We start from the raw sequence: 20,527 nt of genomic DNA on the forward strand, positions 1-20,527 counted from the left end.
GAACTCCTGACCTCAGGCAATGCACCTGCCTTGGCCTCCCAAAGTGCTGGGATTACAGGTGTGAGCCACTGCACCCAGCCTGTTTTATTTTATTTTTTGAGACAGGGTCGTTCTGGGTCGCCCAGGCTGGAGTGCAGTGGCGTGATCTTGACTCACTGCAACCTCTGCCTCTCAGGTTCAAGCGATTCTTGTGCCTCATCCTCCCGGGTAGCTGGGACTATAGGTGTGCACTACCATGCCCGGCCATTTTTTGTATTTTCAGTAGAGACAGGGTTTCATCATGTTGACCAGGCTGGTCTCGAATTCCTGACCTCAGGTGATCCGCCCACCTTGGCCTCCCAAAGTGCTGGGATTACAGGTGTGAGCCACTGTACCCCCCTAAAAAGGCTATTTTAAAAAGTGATGGGCAAGGCGCAGTGGCTCACATTTGTAATCCCAGCACTTTGGGAGACCGAGGTGGGCGGATCACCTGAGGTCAGGAGTTTGAGACCAGCCTGGCCAACCAACATGGTGAAAACCCATCTCTACTGAAAATACAAAAAAAAAAAAAAAAAAATTAGCTGGGCGTGGTGGTGAGTGCCTGTAATCCTAGCTACTCAGGAGGCTGAGGCAGGAGAATCCCTTGAATCTGGGAAGTGGAGGTTGCAGTGAGCTAAGATTGTGCCACTGTACTCCAGCCTGGGCAACAGAGCAAGACTCCTAAAAAAAAAAAAAAAAAAAAGAAAGTGACAACAGTATGATGGTTCCTCAAAAACTAAAAATAGAATTACCATCTGATCTAGTAACTCCACTCTTAGGTATTTACTCTGAAGAACTGAAAACAGGGTGTTGAAGAGAGATTTGTACATCCTGTTCGCAGAGGCATTTTCATAATAGCTGAAAGGCTGGAAGCAGCCCGAGTGTCCACCCACCAATGGATGGAGGAGTGAATGTGGTCTATACACACAGCGGAATGTCATTCAGCCTTACACAGAATAGTTCTGACACCTGCTAAACAGGGATGAACTTTAAAGACATTATGCCAAGTGAAGGGCCCGGTGTGGTGGCGGGCACCTGTAACCCCAGCTATTTGGGAGGCTGAGGCAGGAGAATTGCTTGAACCCTGGAGGCGGAGGTTGCAGTGAGCTGAGATTGTGCCACTGCACTCCAGGCTGGGTGAGAGAAAGAGACTTCATCTCGGGAAAAAAAAAGAAAGAAAGAAAGACATTATGCCAAGTGAAGTCGGCCAGACATGAAAAGACAAATACTGTATAATTCCACTTATATGAGGGACCTAGACTAGTCAATTTCGTTAAGGCACACAGAGTGGTGGTGGCTGCCGGGGCCTTGGGTGGGGAGAAGAAGGAGTTACTGTTTAATGGGTAGAGAGCTTTGGTTTTGAAAGATGAAAAAAGTCTGGAGATGGATGGTGGTGATGGCTACACAGACAGATGAATGTGCTTAATGCCACTGAATTGTACTCTTAAAGAGGATTAAGGTGATACATTTTATGTTATGTCTATTCTGCCACGATTAAAAACATACGTTGACAATAAATACGCAACTCATTTGCTAAGTGATCACATGTCACCTTCTAATAGTTCCTCTTTTCAACCAGGAGGGAATATTTTTATTCTGATCATGATGTGGTGAGGCTGTCACACCTCTAGGAAGCAGGCATGTCACAGGCCCTGGATAAATGTGTCTTGGAATAACAAACAGAATCTCCCATGTGTCCTCTGGCTGAGTTAGGGGCCCTCTGGTGCTCCCCAGCATCCCACAGGCCCCTGGATTTCAGCACTACCGACCACCTGAACTATGGCTAGTTTGAGTCGATATGTTGCTGTAAGTGGAAATTATATACCAGATTTCGAAGACTGTATGAAAAATAGGATGTAAAATATCTCAATCATTTTTAAAAATATTGACCACTTATTGAAATGATGCTATTTTAGATATACTGACTTATATAAAATATATTATTAATGTTAATTTCACCTGTTTCTTTTGACTTTTTTTTTTTGAAATGGAGTCTTGCTCTGTCGCCCAGGCTGGAGTGCAGTGGTGTGATCTCGGCTCACTGCAACCTCCGACTCCTGGGTTCAAGCGATTCTCCTGCCTCAGCCTCCCCGGTAACTGGGATTATAGGTGCCCATGACCATGCCTGGCTAATTTTTATATTTTAGTAGAGAAGGGGATTTCACCATGTTGGCCAGGCTAGTCTCGAACTCCTGACCTCAAGTAATCCACCACCTCAGCCTCCCAAAGTGCTGGGATTACAGGCATAAGTCACGGCATCTGGCCTCTTTTGATTTATTATTTATTATTATTATCTTTTTTTCTACAGGTGGGGATACTCACTGCTATACAAACGAGGATTTTTTTTTTTTTTTGAGATGGAGTCTCGCTTTGTCGCCCAGGTTGGAGTGCAGTGGCACAGTTTTGGCTCACTGAAACCTTTTCCTCCCGGGTTCCAGAGATTCTCCTGCCTCAGCCTCCTGAGTAGCTGGGACTACAGGTGTCTGCCACCATGCCCAGCTAATTTTTGTATTTTTAGTAGAGGTGGGGTTTCACCATGTTGGCCAGGCTGGTCTTGAACTCCTGATCTCAGGTGATCCACCTGTCTCAGCCTTCCAAAGTGCCAGGGTTACAGGTGTGAGCCACTGTGCCTGGCCAGTCTTTTTTTTTTTTTTTTTTTTTTTTGAGACGGAGTCTCGCTCTGTCGTCCAGGCTGGTGTGCAGTGCTGTGATCTCGGCTCACTGCAAGCTCCACCTCCGGGTTCACGCCATTCTCCTGCCTCAGCCTCCCGAGTAGCTGGGACTACAGGCACCCACCACCTCACCTGGCTAATTTTTTGTATTTTTAGGAGAGACGGGGTTTCCCAGTGTTAGCCAGGATGGTCTCAATCTCCTGACTTCATGATCCCTCTGCTTCGGCCTCCCAGAGTGCTGGGATTACAGGCATGAGCCACTGTGCCCAGCCCAATCTTTGGACTTTTAAAAAATGTGGTTACTAGCAAATCTAAAATACACATGGCTTGCAATATGTTCTATCAGACAGAGCTGCCTTCTCACTTTTAATGGACACCAATTCTTCTCAGTTTGTGTCACCTGTAACCAGGGCTCCTAAAGGGCAGGGACCACAGTCTGATAATCTTTGTTTCTCCAGTGCTTTGAACAATGAAGACGCCCCTATATGTTTCCTGAAATCTCTGCTGGTTTCCCACTCTCCATTCTTCATCTTCCTAGGTTCACCAGTGCTCTTAATCTTCATCATTAGATGGAGAACCTTCTCTAAAGCTTTGCATCTTGAACCCCTCCCCTCCAGATGGAACCCCTCTTAGTGTCATTTCTACACTCAGCCTTCTGATATGACTTAACGGAACCTGAGGGTGGCTGCACTACCTCCTGGCGTGGACCTGTTGGGATTTTCCCTTGTGGGTTTTGAGCAGCTGATGGAGGGTGGTGGGGTGCTCCTCTGTTGGGCCAAGAAGGAGGCTGGAGGGAAGGGGAACCCCTCTAAACTTCGGATCCAGTGGACTAATGAGAATGGGCTGGAAGCTACTCTGGATTTTCCTGGGATAATGGGGACAGGAGAGATCAAAGGAAGGTGTATTGAATCTCAAGGAAGCAGTATCAGCTGAGTCTCCTGGTTGGACACACACACACACACACCCCCACACACATACACACTGGTGGCTGGCTCAATAGATGAGTGTAGGATGAACCTCCCTAGTGCTTTTTTAAGTCAAAGTCTCCATCCCCAGCAAATCTCCCTAAACTCTAAATGATCCTTTGGGTCCTGGTTAATAGATTCGATGCTTTATTAATCAAGCTGGAGAAAGTCGTGATGTGATGTGAGGACCCTGAACTGCTCCGTAGTTGCCGAACCCCTCTCCAGCACCCTCCACTCCCTTCTCTGATTTCTCAGCTCTTACAGGGGCTGGCTCCACGGTCAAGTCTGCAAAGTCTTCTAGCCTTGGAGGTGAGAGCTCATGCCAGCAGGTCCCTTTACAGTTCGTTCTGTCTGTTCTTTCCTATCTGACCAGTTTCTTTGATGGTGAAGCCAGAAGCAAAAATAGCAGGTGAATAATTTTGTTTCCTCTTGGTTCTCAGTTAACACAAAACCTCTGACCCAAACAAAGGGCCCACCCTCATTCTTTGTTCTTCCTGCTGCAGCTGTGGCTTCTCAACAGCTCGTAGAGGATTCTTAGTTCATTGTGGTGCTTAGTTCATTGTGGTACTTTTTTTTTTTTTTTTTTTTTAGATCGAGTCTTGCTCTGTCGCCCAGGCTGGAGTGCAGTGGCGTGATCTCTGCTCACTGCAACCTCGGCCTCCCAGGTTCAAGCGATTCTTGTGCCTCAGCCTCCTGAGTAGCTGGAATTACAGGCGTGGCTAATTTTTGTATTTTTGGTAGAGACAGCGTTTCACCATGTTGGCCAGGCTGGTCTCGAACTTCAGACCTCAAGTGATCTGCCAGCCTCAGACTCCCAAAATGCTGGGATTATAGGTGAGCCACCATACCCGGCCTGGCACTCTTTGTAGGGGGTTCTAGTCGCTCTGAAACACTTGCCTATGGTCCTGTGCCCCACTTCTCATTGAGGGTAGATGCAGTGCTCTGTTGCCCAGATCCCTTTTGTGGTGGAGGTGCTTGGCTCATAACTGAGTCTCTTTCTAGGCTGTGCCCTTCCCAGAAGGCAGTTGCCTCGGCCAAGGCTCTGTGCCCTTCCCAGAGGCAGCCTGCATCAGCTGACTGGTGGTGCGGGGACAAGGGCCTGATATTAGCTATCACAACAATACATTAATAGGACCAGACATGCAGGAAGTGGCAAGGCATTGGTGAGGCACACACACTGCAGAGGGTGAGAAACTCACCCTGTAGAGATTCAGGGACCTGCCACATCCGTGAAATTTGAGGGGACCCTTGCAGTGGGGCGTGCCAGCACATCCTCTTTAAAGGATCAATTATTGTGTCTCGCCCCTCCCACCACTAGGAAGGAAGCATTGTGCTGTGGAGGCCTCAGGGCTCTGGAGGCAGCACGTTCCACGCCCAGGAATACTGACTGCTCCAATATGTTTGTCACACGACACAGGAGGCTGTGGGCCCAGGGCAGGAAAGGGCCCTGCAGAAGGTATGGGCCGTGGAGCCTGCAGCCCTACGCACACCTCAGGACTGGTGCATTATCCCCAGGGACAGCCTGCGAATCCAACCCGGGGAACGTGTGACTTGGCACATCCTTGAAGTGTCTGGGGTGGGAAAAGATGCTGGGTGGAGTTTCTGGCAAATCCCAAGAGGAAAATCACAACATAGATACGAGAGTTCTGGGGTCAGGCGGGGCCATCTGTAGCAGATAATTATACCCTGTTTGAAAAAGCAGCTCTTGGGACGCTATGGGGACCTGACAGAGACAGAGCTTCTGACCAGGGACGTGAGGTGATCGTGCTGCCCAGAAGCGACCATCATGAGGCCTGAGACCCAGCAGGCCCTGAGATGGGGTCAGAGGGTGCATGTCGGCCACATGCAGGTGGCTGGGACTCCTGTGCCCTCTATCCCTGTTGCACAGTGGCTGTGTCTGCTCACATGATGACTGCAAAGGGGGATGGGTACTTATGCCCAGCTGAAGAAGGAGGAAAGGCCGGCGTGGTTTCATGGCAAGGTTAGCATGGTACGTGGGCACACACTGAAAGTGGCCCGCTACTGCACTTCAGCCCCAACCAGGGAGAAAGCCTCCCCACGGGCCGAGCTTTGGGCCGTAGGTCTGGTCATCCCCTTTACGTGGAAAGAAAAGCAGCTCAAGATCAGGCCAGCTGTGGGATCCTACGCAGGGGTTAGTGATGAGGCTGGTGGTCAGGGGCTCTGGGGAAGGAAGACTGGAAAGTTAGGGACAAGGACGTCTGGGAAGAAGGATGGACCTGAGGGAGTAGCTGGAGCGTGGCGATTTCTGCGTCCCACATTAACTCCCACTGACAGCATGTGTCATAGACAGCAGATGGCCAGGGAGACATGATGACACAGCCAGTGGATGTCAGCCAGCCTCTGCCACTGGTCACCTGTATGTGGCACAGGGCTCATGAACACAGCAGCCATGGTGGCAGGGATGGAGGCTGCGCGTGGGCCTGAGAGAAGGGGCTCCCACTCCCATGGCTGGGTGGCCACTACTGCTGCAGAATGTCCAACCTGCCTGCGACAGAGATCAATGCTGAACCCCGATATGAAGGCATCCCCCGAGGAGACCAACCAGCCAGCTGGTAGCAAGCTGATGACACCGACTCTCTCGCACCACTCTGGAAGGGGCAGTGGTGCATCCTGGCTGGAGCTGACCTTTAGTTTAGGAGTGATTTGCTGTTCGTGTCCTGCAGGGCCTGTCAGGACCACTATGGTCTCACAGGTGTTTGCTCTCCTGGTAGAGGATCCTTTTAGGGGTTGAATTCTATTCCCACAAAATTCATATGCCCTGGGCCAGGTGCGGCGGCTCACGCCTGTAATCCCAGCACTTTGGGAGGCCAGGGCCGGCAGATCACTTGAGATCAGGACTTTGAGACCAGCCTGGCCAATATGGTGAAACCCTGTCTCTACTGAAAACACAAAAATTCACTGGGTGTGGTGGTGGGTGCCTGTAATCCCAGCTACTTGGGAGGCTGAGGCAGGAGAATCACTTGAACCCAGGAGGCGGAGATTGCAGTGAGCCGAAATCATGCCACTCCATTCCAGCCTGGGTGACAGAGTGAGACTCTGTCTCCAAAAAAAAAAGAAAAGAAGTTCGTATGTCCTAATCCCTCTACCTCAGAATGTGACTGTATTTGGAGATAGGGTTGCTGCAGAGGGGATCAGTTAAGTTAGAATGAGGCTACAGTGGAGTAGGGTGAGCCTCCCCCGTGACTGGTGTCTGTGTAAAGAGGGGGCAATGTGGACACAGACACTCACATAGGGAGAAGTCTGTGTGAAGATCAAGGCGGAGACTGGGTGGTGCCTCCAGAAGCCAAGGAACGCCAAAGATTGCCAGCAACCCTGAGAGGTTAGGGGAGAGGCCTGGGACAGATCCTCCCTCACAGCCTCCGAGGAACCCACCCTAGTGATACCTTGACTTTGGACGTCTGGCCTCGAGAACTGTGAAAGAATCAATTCCCATTGTTTAACTGCGCAACAAGTGCTACTTTGCTACAGCAGCCCTGACAAACTAATAGAGGGGCCGTATCACATGGTGCCAGACCAATGGGCCCACTGACAGTGAAGGCGGGACCCCCCGGTCATATCACACCCTGCACCACCCAGCAGCTGCCAGCCTGGAAGAAGAACGGAGCGGCCTGTTGAAAGGGCAGGGGAGGCGCCAGCTTCGAGGTGACACCTGCTGAGAGCGGGGCCTTGTCCTCCAGCACCTGGCACGCACCCAGGACCGACAATCATCACGTGATGCTGTGCCCCCAGCAGGTGGAATGCCCGGGTCCGGAAGCAAGCAGGGGCTAGGAGTGGCCCTGTTCACCCTCATGCCCAGTGACCTACTGGGGAAACCGCTGCTCCCTGACCTCGCGGTTTGAGGCTCTGCGGGTCTAGGGCAGGACCAGCAAATGAAGGCCCATGAGGCAGATCTGGCCTATCACTTGTGTTTTCATACGGCTTGAGGATTTTTCAACGATTACATTTAAGTGGTTATATAAGTGAATCTATAACTTTGATTTTTATTTCTTGCCAACAGAACCTAAAATATATATATAAATTTTTAAAAATTTTAAATTTTGAGACAGAGTCTTGCTCTGTTGCTCAGGGTGGAGTGCAGTGGTGTGAGGGTTCACTGCAACTTTCACCTCCCGAGTTCAAGCGATTCTCCTGCCTCAGTCCCCCGAGTAGCTGGGATTATAGGCATGCACCACCATGCTTGGCTGAGTCTCGCTCTGTCGCCCAGGCTGGAGTGCAGTGGTGCAATCTCAGCTCACTGCCAGCTCTGCCTCCCTGGTTCACGCAATTCTCCTGCCTCAGCCTCCCGAGTAGCTGGGACTACAGGTGCCCGCCACTGCGCCCGGCTAATTTTTTGTATTTTCAGTAAAGATGGGGTTTCACCATGTTAGCCAGGATGGTCTCCATCTCCTGATCTTAGGTGATCCACCCGCCTCGGTCTCCCAAAGTGCTAGGCTTACAGGCATGAGCCACTGTGCCTGGCCTTCTAAAATATTTTTTACCTGGCCCTTTAAGAAAAAGTTTGCCATACCTGGTCTAAAAGGTTCCCAGAGTGGGAGCATTTCTACCAGAGGACACGAAACAAGGGCCGATAAACTTTAAGCCACCTCCTCAGGCCAAGAGACTGGCAGGCAAGAAGAGAAGTCACCACTGTATCACAGTGGGCACCCGCCAGAGTCACTGGGCACTTCCTGGGACTCCCCTGCCTGATTTTGACAGCAAGTTGACAAGTGCAGGGGCAGGCCATTGCCTGAGATGGGCCTGGGAACCGGAGGCTCAGTCCTCTCCGGGATGAAGGCTGGGACACCCAATCAAGTCAGCAGCCCCTACAGCACAGGCTCCTCCCGGGAGAGGAGAGCGGACCCTCAGGGCCGGCAGAGGAACAGGCCAACCCACAAGCGTTCTTTTGTGGTCCTGAGACTAGCAGCAGCAATGGGGGCTGGAGTGCATTCCACTCATCTTCCTCCTCTAACCTTCCCCAGGAAATGAGATCAACTCAGATCCTGGAGGAGCTGCTTCCAGTTTATCCAAGTGGTCCCAGGGGTGACTGTAATGGATGCTGTGGTACCTTCAGGAAGGAGGTACTCGTGCTCCTAGCTCCTGTCTGCTGCTGTCTCACCCCTCACCCCAGCTTAGGGCCCCTTCCTGGGAGTAGCCCACATCCAGGGCATGGCCATTGTGGAGTTCACATGCCCATCCCTCTTGCCTCAGCTTAGGACATCTCTAAGGGGCCACCCCCACTCGAGAGGTCACATGGGATTGGCTGAGGCCTCTGTTGTGGCTGTGTGACAGTTCAACCTCTCTCTGCCTCATCTGGCTACCTTCACTCCCTTAGAGTATTATTCCCAAGGATGTTCCCCATTCAGCCTTTTGAAAGCAAATCTCTATCTCAGAGTCTGCTTCCTGGGAAATGGGACCAAAGAGAGTTCCTTTGGGTCTGGGCTTGGCATCTTCTCATTTTCAAGTGTCAGTGACTATCCAGAGTTTCATTTCTTAGGGCTTCTTCAGTCCTGTTATCATTAGCCAGTTGCATTGTTTCTTCTCCTAACCCTTTTAAAAATAGCCTTCTTAAAGACCAGGAAACACTACCCAGAGTTTCACTCTCGCGTATTCTAAAACTGGAAATGTGCCTTTCCTTCCTCCCATTCTCTCCCTCTGGCGATTTGCTGGCATTTAGCCTCGAGTTTTCTTTTTTCCACACTAGGCGCTGCTTTTTCCTCTCCTGCCCTAGAACCATCACCTTTGCTCCCCAGGGACCTGGGGCTTTGGGCAGGGAAGGCTGGAGAAGGAGCGACACCCTAGGGTGTACGGAGGGCTACTGGACAAAGCTGCGCCCCTTTCCTCGGGGCTGTTCCTTGACTTCAGACTTCCCTGAAATGGTTACAAGAGAATGGAGAAGCACACAAAGACGTGTGTGTGTGTGTGTGTGTGTGTGTGTGTGTGTGTTCTCCTGGAAAACATGTTGTCTGGAATTGGGCAGCCCTAACTTGAAAGGAAAGCTCTTTCCAATCCAGGTTTTTGAATCTGCATCTCTCTCCACCCTACTTACCTCTTTCAGGTGCTGTGGAAGAGAATTCCCAGGGGAGAAGGTGTACTTTGTCTTCTTATAAATGCACCACAGCAAGGCGAAGCAGCCAAGGAGTGCCAGGCAGACCACGAAGACCGAGGCCATGAGGATGATGGCCACCATCCAGGAGGGGACCGTCTCTGCCAGGGATAATGGGTATGTTACATTCTTGTCACACGTTGGGTCACGGTGATCCCAAGAGCATTTTAACCATCACAATCCCTGAAAATAGAGCCTGTATGTTCATCTTGGGAGATGTCTCAGAAACACAGCAACTGCTTCGAGGACCCAGAGGTTTTCGAAGAGTTTCACCCTTTTCCTATCTTCTCCAAAGTTTAGTGTCTGGAATTATTGCTGATATACATCAAAAGAATAACAAGCAAGAATTCTGATCCACTGTACCTACTGGCAGTGTAGCCACGGGCCTCTGGATATACCACTTCTGCCTTGATGGAGCAAGTGAGACTCCCCTGGACACGTGAGCCTGAGTTAAACACAGGCTCCATCTCATTCTATATTGAGAAAGACAGAAACTCTCTGAATGAACAACTCTATCCGAACCCCTGCACTAGGCCAGGTGTGGTGGCTCATACCTGTAATCCCAGGACTCTGGGAGGCCGAGGCGGGAGGATCGCTTGAGCCCAGGAGTTTGAGACCAGTCTGGGCAACATAGTGAGACCGCTTCTCTACAACAAAATAAGTTTTTAAAAAAATTAGCTGGGTATGATGGCACACACCTGTAGTCCCAGCGATTTGAAAGGCTGCGGTGGGAGGGTCGCTTGAGCCCGGGAGGTCGAGGCTGTGACAGTGAGCTATGATTGTACCACTGCACTCCAACCTGGGCGACAGAGTGAAACCCTGCCTCAAAAACCAAAACCAAAGCCAAAACAAGCAAATGAACCCCTGCACTAAGAGACTTGGCCAAACCCCAGCATAGCTTTCAGCAGGCCAAGGCCACATACCTGGGATGATCCAACCCCCTTGAATTCCTGTCTGGAAAAATCCAAGGCTGCCTAAGGAACTGACCATTTGTTCTTCCCAGCTCCCGAGGAGAGGCCTTGACCTCTCTTTCAGAGAGCATTTATTCAAAAGGACTTACAATGGTGAATCCTTCCTCTGTCCCTTTGGGACTTATACGTATCTCCCACAACCCGGGGATGTTTTTCTCCACGATCTGAGAGCCATTCTTTTGAAATCATCAGGAAGGACAGGGCCTCTGTCTCCCTGTCTCTGTGGGAGGGTAGAAGCCCAGCCTTGATAAACCTAGCCTCGGTTCACACACACACAGGGCCTCACGGCACTGACCCACCCCCTCAGCTGATTTAAAATCTTTTTCACTTCCCTGATTCTGCTCAACTCCCCACGCACTCTTTCCTTCTACTCCCTCATTCTCCTTTTATTTATTTTCATTTTTGAGATAGAGTCTTGTTCTGTCGTCCAGGCTGGAGTGCAGTAGTACGAACATGGCTCACTGCAGCCTTGACCTCCAGGGCTCAAGTGATCCTCCCACCTCAGCCTCCTGGGTTGCTGGGACTACAGATATGTGTCACCATGCCCAGCTAATTTTTAAAATATTTTATAGAGATGGGGGTTCCACTATGTTGGCCAGGCTGGTCTTGAACTCCTGGGCTCAAGCAATCCTCCTGCCTTAGCCTCCCAAAGTGCTGGGATTACAGGCATAAGCCACCACGCCCGGACCTCGTTCTCCCTTTAAAACACCTCTGAGTAAATGGAACTCGGTCAGCCCTTTTCCCTACTCCAGTCATTACGGGATAAAATGTTTTGACCGCTTTCACCAGCATCCTGCTTTGCTTATCTTTGACAGAGTCCAGGATGTCACCTGGGTTGCTCGTGGTCCCAGCTCCCCTTGTTCGGCCCCAGGTCCCTCCTCCAGATGCCCCGGCCACCTGATCTCTGTGTGCCCATCCCCTGCCAACCAGCACCGCCCTCATGAGCAGAGCATTTGGCTCTGAGAGGGGCCAAGAGAACAAACACTGCCTGTGAAGAGCATGTCATTTTAAAGGGACACAGGCATCAAAGAGCCCTGAAAGAGCAATGACCCTGGAGCTACAGCAAGTGCAGTCATCTGCCAGCACCACGTGGTGCTTGTCACAGTGCGTGGCTCACAGTGGACACTCCTTAAACGTTCAGAAGCAGTGCCTTCTGGCTCACACTTCCAGCATGTTCAACTCAAACATGTGAGTCTGCTCTTGGTGATCACAGGGCTATACGGCAGCCCCAGTCCGCACCACAGCTGAACACGTGAGGTCTCCTGGGGATGTGACATCCCAGGTCTTGCGGAAGTTCCATGTTCCTACTCATCCATCCATCCTTCCATTAATACTTCAGTAGTTCTCTCATTTGGCGCCCAGAGACTCATTCAAACAGGGATCCGTGGGCCCCGCCCTGTCATTTTATTTTGAGTAATGAACCTCTGAGGCAGTGCTTGGGTCTCCTGGTGTCTCAGACTGGGGCATCTTAGCATCTTAGACAAGGACACATCTGGGTGACGGTGACATGATTCGAGGAATGCTTTTGTTCCTCACCCCAGATGGAGAGTTCCAGAAGGGGAAGGAGAGAGGACCCTGCTCTGCACGGGTTGTGAACTGTGGGAGAATCTACCAATCTACACCCTCTGTAAAGTTCTCTAACTTGTTTCAGATCCATCCGACCACGCCATGAGGCAGACTACTCCTTCCTGCTTTATCCAGAGACACGGTGCCTCAGTTCACCTCTGGAATTAATCTATAGGTAGTAAGTTACAGGGGACATAACCTGGGCTTAGACGAGCCTGTGTTCTGGTTTATCCTTTTCATTTACTAGCATTTGGGCAAGTTACTTAACCTCCCTGTTTCAGGCTGTTTTTGCACTGCTATAAAGAAATAACTAAAACTGGATGACTGGGCATGGTGGCTCATGCCTGTAACCCCAGCATTTTGGGAGGCTGAAGTGGGTGGATCACTTGAGGTCAGGAGTTCGAGACCAGCCTGGCCAACATGGCGAAACCCCATTCCCAACTAAAAATACAAAAATTAGCTGGGCATCGTGGTGGGCGCCTATAATCCCAGCTACTCAGGAGGCTGAGGCAGTAGAATTGCTTGAACCCAGGAGGCGGAGGTTGTGCCAAGATCGTGCCACTGCACTCCAGCCTAGGCAACAGACTGAGACTCCATCCAAAAAACAAATAAACAAACAAATAACTAAAACTGGGTAATTTATAAAGAAAAGAGGTTTAATTAGCTCATGATTCTGCAGGCTGTACAGGAAGCATAGCAGGATCTGTTTCTGGGGAAGCCTCTGGAAGTTCCCAATCATGGTGGAAAGCTAAGCGGGGGCAAGAGACAGCAAGATGGCACATACTTTTATTTTTTTATTTTTTTATTTTTTTTTGAGACGGAGTCTGGCTCTGTCACCCAGGCTGGAGTGCAGTGGCGCGATCTCGGCTCACTGCAAGCTCCGCCTCCCGGGTTAATGCCATTCTCCTGCCTCAGCCTCCCGAGTAGCTGGGACTACAGGCGCCCGCCACCTCGCCCAGCTAGTTTTTCGTATTTTTTAGTAGAGACGGGGTTTCACTGTGTTAGCCAGGATGGTCTCGATCTCCTGACCTCGTGATCCGCCCGTCTCGGCCTCCCAAAGTCCTGGGATTACAGGCTTGAGCCACCGCGCCCGGCCCTGGCACATACTTTTAAACCACCAGATCTCACAGGAAGTCACTCACTATCATGAGGACAGCACCAAGAGGATGGTGCTAAGCCATTCATGAGAAATAGGCCCCCATGATCCAATCACCTCTTACCAGGCGCCACCTCCAGCACTGGGGATTACATTTCAACATGAGATCTGGATGAGGGCAACATCCAAACTATATCACTCTCCGAACCTTCATGTTCTAGTTTGTAAAATGGGAGAAGATCCTTCTAACGCTCTCATTGAAAACTTGTGGGATTTAAATGGGATAGGTGTGTTTTAAGAAAAAAATGAAAATGGTGTTTGATGAAAGCAGGTTTTCAATGGCTCATATTTTTCCTTTTGTCTTGTAAAATGTTTGGATTTTGTCAGTTCATGGGTGATTACTGGTATTTGCAAGGTATTTGAAATGGTTTTTTTTTTTTTTTTGAGGCAGGGTCTCACTCTTGTTGCTTAGGCTGGAGTGCAGTGGCACGATCTCAGCTCACTGCAGCCTCTGCCTCCCGGATTCAAACAATTTGTCTGCCTCAGCCTCCCAAGTAGCTGGGATTACAGGTGTATGCCACCACGCCCAGCTAATTTTTGCATTTTTAGTAGAGACGGGGTTTCGCCATGTTGGCCAGGCTGGTCTCGAACTCCTGACCTCAGGTGATCCGCCTGCCTCGGCCTCTCAAAGTGTTGGATTACAGGCGTGAGCCACCACGTCCGGCAGACATGTTTTTCTTTTTTATCAAACTGCATGCTGCATGCCATGTTTCATCCTTCCATTGTCCGAGCTTGCTGAACCCTTCACCAACATCTTTAAATTATAAGAAGGCCTGCTGTTTGTATGCAGACACCCGGGCCACAGTTTTCACCAACATGCAACTGCAATGTGTCTGCACATAAATATTCTGTGTTTAGGCCCATGGGAACCTTCTCTCTTTCCTTCTCCTGTTGCTTCCTCCAAGCTAGAAGTGGTCCATATGGTGTGAAGGACTGTGCTGACGTCCTGGTTCCCTGCATACAAGGGGCCCTGAATCAGGCAGCACTGGCTGAGGATGGTGGTCAGATTTCCTGACACTTGCTTCCCATCACGTGTCGGCAGGGGCTGGAGATGTGCCTCCTGGGAAGGAAAGAGCTCTGGGGTATGTGACAGGGCTCGAGCTCTGTTGGTGGTCTTGGGAGGACTGATGGGCCTTGCTTTAGGGAGCCCGGGATGGCAGAATAAGTACTGCCAAGGAGGGCCCATGGAGGCAGACCTCGCTCCACGGGACAGAAAAGGTTTCTAGCAACTCCTTTGATCTGAGTGGATGAGCTGCCTCAGAAGCAGGCGTGGTCTCCTTCCCAGCATGAAGCTGATGAGTCAGGGCTGAGAGACAATGTCAGGGTGATAGATTTCTGAACTGAGCTGGAGTTTGAGTTGGATGCAATCATGTATAGGGCAGGTGTCTACAAAGCTGCTTAGGATGCTTAGCGGAGGCACATCTCAGGACTCACCGTCACTGGTTGTTTTCTCACAGACAGGCTCACTCCATTCCCCAGTTTTGTTCCGATCAGGAAGAAACCCTTGAACTTGAACACAATAAGTTGTCCATGGCTCCAGGTTTCTGAGGACCTCAAAGTCATACTGAGGAGTAATTTGAAACTAGTAATGGAGACAAAAATAAGAACATGACTAAGCAGTGAACGGACACCACTTTTTTTTTTCTTTTTCACATTTACCAGTTATAATAGCTGTTTTAGACTTAAAATAGGAAGGAGCAGGTAGCAGGTACTCCTCTCAGTTTAGGGACCCTGAGGCCACTCAAGGGTACATCAAGGACTGACGGTGATGCCCACAAACCATCTCGGTTCCTGAATTCTCTAGCTTAAATGACACACAAGCCATCACTTCTTTTTTAAAAAAGATAAAGCAGGCCGGGTGTGTTGGCTCATGCCTGTAATCACAGCACTTTGGGAGACAGAGGAGTTTAAGACCAGCCTAGCCAGCATGGCAAAACCCCATCTCTACTAAAGATGCAAAGAATTATCTGGGCATGGTGGCGTACGAGAATTGCTTGAACTTGGGAGGTGGAAGTTGCAGTGAGCCAGGATCATGCCACACTGCACTCCAGTCTGGGTAACAGAGCGAGACTCTGTCTCAGAAATAAATAAATAAATAAATAAATAAGATAAACCAGTCTTTTAAATATTATTATTATTATTTTTTGAGACAGAGTTTCACTCTTGTCATCCAGGCTGGAGTGCAGTGGCGCTATCGTGGCTCACTGCAACCTCTGCACCCAGGCTCAAGCAATTCTCCTGCCCCAGCCTCCCAAGTAGGCTGAGAATACAGGTGCTCACCACCACACCCAGCTATTTTTTTTTTTTTTTGTATCTTTGTAAAGATGGGGTTTTGCCATGTTGGCCAGGCTTGTCTTGAACTCCTGACCTCAGGTGACCTGCCCACTTTGGCCTCCCAAAGTGCTGGGATTACAGGTGTGAGCCACCGCACTCAGCTGCAATTGGTTATTTCTCTTTTGGGGTTGGGGTTGTTGACAGCATGCCTATATTCCTTCATTGCATGAGGAGCTAAGCCCATGGAGGTCAATAATTGGATTAGACTCATGGAATATATGAAGAAAATGGTTTAACTTCTAATAAGTAAATTAAAAGACAAAAGCAAATCAAAGCAACAACTGAAAAAAATGGCGACTTGCAGTCCCAGAAGTCCAGTGCCTCTCAAACCTTACAATGCGAATTTTTTTCAAAGATTAAACTCAGAGGCAAGCAGGTAAGGTGGTGGCATAGCAGTATGCCACCCCACTGGGGCTTCTCCTGCCCTTTCACATCTGGGCAACTTCTGGTTTTATCTTCTCACTTTCTCCCAACAGGAAGAAAGAATTCCCAAAAGCGCTTCATGCTGTGAGTTTAGGGACCTAGTCTGGCACCGCCTCAGGAATCTCTGCATTCTAGAGGGGAACCATATAAGCCTGTATTGATACAAAAATTAGCCGGGTGTGGTGGCAGGTACCTGTAATCGCAGCTACTTGGGAGGCTGAGGCAGGAGAATCGCTTGAACCCAGGAGGCGGAGGTTGCAGTGAGCTGAGATTGCACCACTGCTTTCCAACCTGGGCAATGACAGAGTGTGACTCCACCTCAAACCCCCTCCCCCCCAAAAAAAACCTGTATTGGTGGCATGACAGGCACCTGTGAGAGTAGCAGTGCAGCAGGCAGCCTTTCCACACTCGGTAAGTCACACTGAAGGCTGCCACACATCTGGCCAAAGGGAGAGGACAAATGTGTAACCAGCTGCCCGTGTTGTGGGCATGTGTGAGAAAAAAAGCTAAACAGTAAGTGGGGTTTGCATTCACATTGCCTCAGGAGGCACCTGACCCTGCTTACTGTGAAACCAGATCCTTAATTGAGGTCTGTTGCTAGCTCCCGGACGGGCGGGATCTGCTCTTATCTTTATACCCTAGGGCTTAGCAGAGATGCCTGCATTTGATCAGTGATTGTGAGTATCAGAATTCATATGAAACGTAACTGTCAATATGATAGGACTCAGAGGTGGAGGCTTTCGGAAGTGATTAAATAATGAGGGCAGAGCCTTCCTGAATGCCATTGGTGACCTTAGAAGACAGCAGCAAGGGAGCTGTTTACATCCTTGCCCTTTGCCTTCCACCATCTAGAAGGCAGAGCACACCAGTGCTCACCAGACACCGAATCTGCTGGTGCCTTGATCTTGGACTTCCCAGCCTGCAGAACTGTGAGAAATAAATTTCTATTGTTTATAAGTTACCCAGTCTGTGGTATTTTGTTGTGGCAGCAGGAATGGACTAAGAAACTGCATCATTTAATGGAACATTTTTTGGGGAAAAAAATTAACTTGAGATTTTTTGGGCTATGCAGTGTTGTGTATATAAATTTACATCATTCCTAAGATAATAAACATGGGTGATCCCTTCTTCCCACTTTGAGAATTAAGTGGTAAAATCAACATTTAATGTGGAAGAGATAACCTATATGTAATATGACATATATAACCATATATATCAGTTTAGGACCATGAATGGCACTCAGCTCAGAAGCATTAGGTATCAGAATAAACCTTGACCAAGGATGAATAAAAATTACCTTAACATGTCTAGCAAAGAGGAAGGAAACCTCACGCACTGATGTATTGACCATATATACATCATTCTAGGCAATGGGATGAGTTTATATTTTCTATTATTTCATTAAATTCCCCAACAATCTTATGAAGTAGGTGATTATCCTTGTTTTATTAATAAAGTAAGTTACTGTGCCCATTTTGCATACTTGAGGAGGCTGGGGTCAAGAATGCGACCAATGGCACATGGTGGCAGGGGTGATATTCCGATCAGATCTTTTGACTCCAAGCCCATGTTTTTAAAGGAATTGTCCCCTGAAGAATAGAGCAACAAGGGGCTGTCTTGACCATGGACGTCCCTGATTTGTGGTGTGTGTGGGACACAGGGGTTGATGTCATGAGACAGTTGTCAATTTGCTGATCACCTAATTCACCCAGCTCCAAGTTTCCTCAGCCAACTCTGATTCAACTGTGCCTTCCCCTGCAACTGCCCTTCAGGGAGGGAAAGGTCTGCTGTCACTGTGCAGACTTTGTCCTGAAAGTCTGCTCTACACATATCCCTTGGGAGTCTGGGAAGCTTGAGCCAGAGACCCCTTAGTCTGGGAAGCTCTTGGTTTACAGAGGACCAGTCCATAAGGTGCTGCCACCTTGCAAGATTCTGCAAAGAACATGAAAGCCTACTATCTCTGAAATGCAATTAGCCAAGCTTACCTTTTCATCAGTACCATTTTTCCAGTATTGCACATTATAAGTCCATGAATTATACACATTCTTCATAGTCCAAGTTTCGTATTCATTTTCAATTTTAGGGGCTAAGAAACGCATATGTAAAGAATCAGCAAGTACTTCTACTTGCATTCCAGGGGGTCCAATAATGGCTAAGCATAAGAACAAGCAAAATGACAATCAAAAACCACATTTTAAAAACTTCAATATTAATTTTTCATAACCATGCAGAACAATTAGTCCATGGAAGTACACTGCTTTGATATAACATTGTCATGACATTGATTGACATGGCTAAGGAGGATAGTTGGATTTAGTTGCTTTTAAAAAATCTGATAATCTTTGTCTTTATTAATGAAGTTTAGTCCACTTATGTTTATTGTGGTTTCTGATACATTTGGAATTATTCCAGCTGTATTATTTTGTATTTTCTATAATAATTTCTTTTTACATTTCTATTTTATGTTTTTGGTGTCTTCTCCTCCTCTCTCTTTTTCCTGCTTTTTGTTGGCTTAAATTTTATTTTCTTTGTTAGGATGGAAGCTACAGATGGCATCTCTATTATTTTTAGTGGCCACCTTTACATGTTTAACTTATGTAATTAACCATATATATTTCCAACAAAGTCTAAAGCTGTTTCCCTTCTGAATGCTTTTTTTTTTTTTTTTTTTTTTTTGAGACGGAGTCTTGCTCTGTTGCCCAGGCTGGAGTGCAGTGGCCGGATCTCAGCTCACTGCAAGCTCAGCCTTCCAGGTTCACGCCATTCTCCTGCCTCAGCCTCCCGAGTAGCTGGGACTACAGGCGCCCGCCATCACGCCCGGCTAGTTTTTTGTATTTTTTTTAGTAAAGACGGGGTTTCACCGTGTTAGCCAAGATGGTCTCGATCTCCTGACCTCGTGATCCGCCCGTCTCGGCCTCCCAAAGTGCTGGGATTACAGGCTTGAGCCACCTCGCCCAGCCCTGAATGCACTTTTACTAGATATTCATGTGGCTGGCTCCTTCACTTTGTTTGGGTCTTTGTTCAAATGCTATTTCCTCAGAGAAACTGGATCTTACCATTCTATGCAGAAGCGCAGCTCCCATTACTTTCTGTCCTATTACCTTGCTTCAGTCTTTTTGAGAACCACAGTCACTACCTATCATATAATATGTATCTATTTATTTATCATCTGTATTCCTGATTAGCACATATATGCTCCATGAGGGCAAGGATTTTGTCTCGTTCATTGTTGTAGCTTCAGTGCTCCGAATGCAGCTGTTACACAGATGTACTCAATAATAACTATAGAATGGTTCATAAATGGTTCCGGGCAATCATGGTGTTTGAGTTATGTCCTGTATTCTTCTTTGGTTGCTGTTACTTTTTCAGGGCTGTTAATGGACCTGCTTCTACCATTCTAAAGTGCTCGTCTGAAAACCAGACAAGAAAACTTGTTGGAAAACTTTGCCAAAGCAAGTATAAATAGGTTATGCATGATGCCTGGAAGCACTTTCCTATAACTAAAATATATAGACTTCAAGAAGCAAATCTCCAATATTGGGTAGTAGTTGCTAAGAGCACAGATACAAGAGCTTGGGTCTGAATCCTGGCTCAGCCACTCATGACCTGTATGACCTTTTGACAACCTGCTTAACTGTGTTGTACCTAGGTTCTAAAGGGAACTTCCATGGATGGGAGCTAACAGAATTTGGGACAAGTTAGGACATGGTAAGCCAGTTAGCAATTATAGGAGCAAAAACTTGTACTTTTAACTACGTGAAACTTACTTTTCTGTTCATCTTTTCTTTGTTTTTGTAAAGGTACCGTTAGAAAAGAGAATCTACTGTAATCCCAGCACTTTGGGAGGCCGAGACGGGCAGATCACTAGGTCAGGAGATCGAGACCATCCTGGCTAACATGGTGAAACCCCGTCTCTACTAAAAAATACAAAAAAACTAGCCGGGCGAGGTGGCAGGTGCCTGTAGTCCCGGCTACTCGGGAGGCTGAGGCAGGAGAATGGCGGGAACCCAGGAGGTGGAGCTTGCAGTGAGCTGAGATCCGGCCATTGCACTCTAGCCTGGGCGACAGAGCCAGACTCCGTCTCAAAAGAAAAAAAATAAAATAAAAAAGAAAAAATAATCTAACTTTGATAATTTATGGTTCCAAAAGTAAGACGTTTTTACCCAGGCTTGGGATGGAATTGAGGGAGGGAAGAAAGGCATCCTAGCCCTCGTTCTCTATCAGGGAGGATATAATTGTAGGGGTCATGGGGGTCCAGAGCAGGGACTGGCATGAAGAACCTCCCCATATAGAGACAGTTCTTTTTTTGAGACAAGACC

The 20,527-nt window shown here is 48.5% G+C and overlaps 1 protein-coding gene across 4 annotated transcripts in view; it reads right to left on the bottom strand.

The window, feature by feature from the left end:
• Positions 1-20,527, bottom strand: part of IL10RB (interleukin 10 receptor subunit beta) — a 49,300-nt gene that overhangs the window by 17,711 nt on the left and 11,062 nt on the right. For 3 of the 4 annotated variants that reach the window (XM_050785996.1, XM_050785995.1, XM_050785994.1), the window contains 3 exons: positions 18,194-18,360; positions 14,886-15,033; positions 9,702-9,859 (listed from right to left, as the gene is read on the bottom strand). In XM_050785996.1, coding sequence (XP_050641953.1) covers positions 9,702-9,859; positions 14,886-15,033; positions 18,194-18,360 — 473 coding nt within the window. Of the gene's footprint in view, positions 1-9,701; positions 9,860-10,312; positions 10,406-14,885; positions 15,034-18,193; positions 18,361-20,527 lie in introns of all 4 variants that reach the window. The other variant, XM_050785993.1, reaches the window with a different exon arrangement.

This window comes from Macaca thibetana, chromosome 3 (assembly GCF_024542745.1).
Source record: "Macaca thibetana thibetana isolate TM-01 chromosome 3, ASM2454274v1, whole genome shotgun sequence".
Classification (NCBI taxonomy): Eukaryota; Metazoa; Chordata; class Mammalia; order Primates; family Cercopithecidae; genus Macaca; species Macaca thibetana.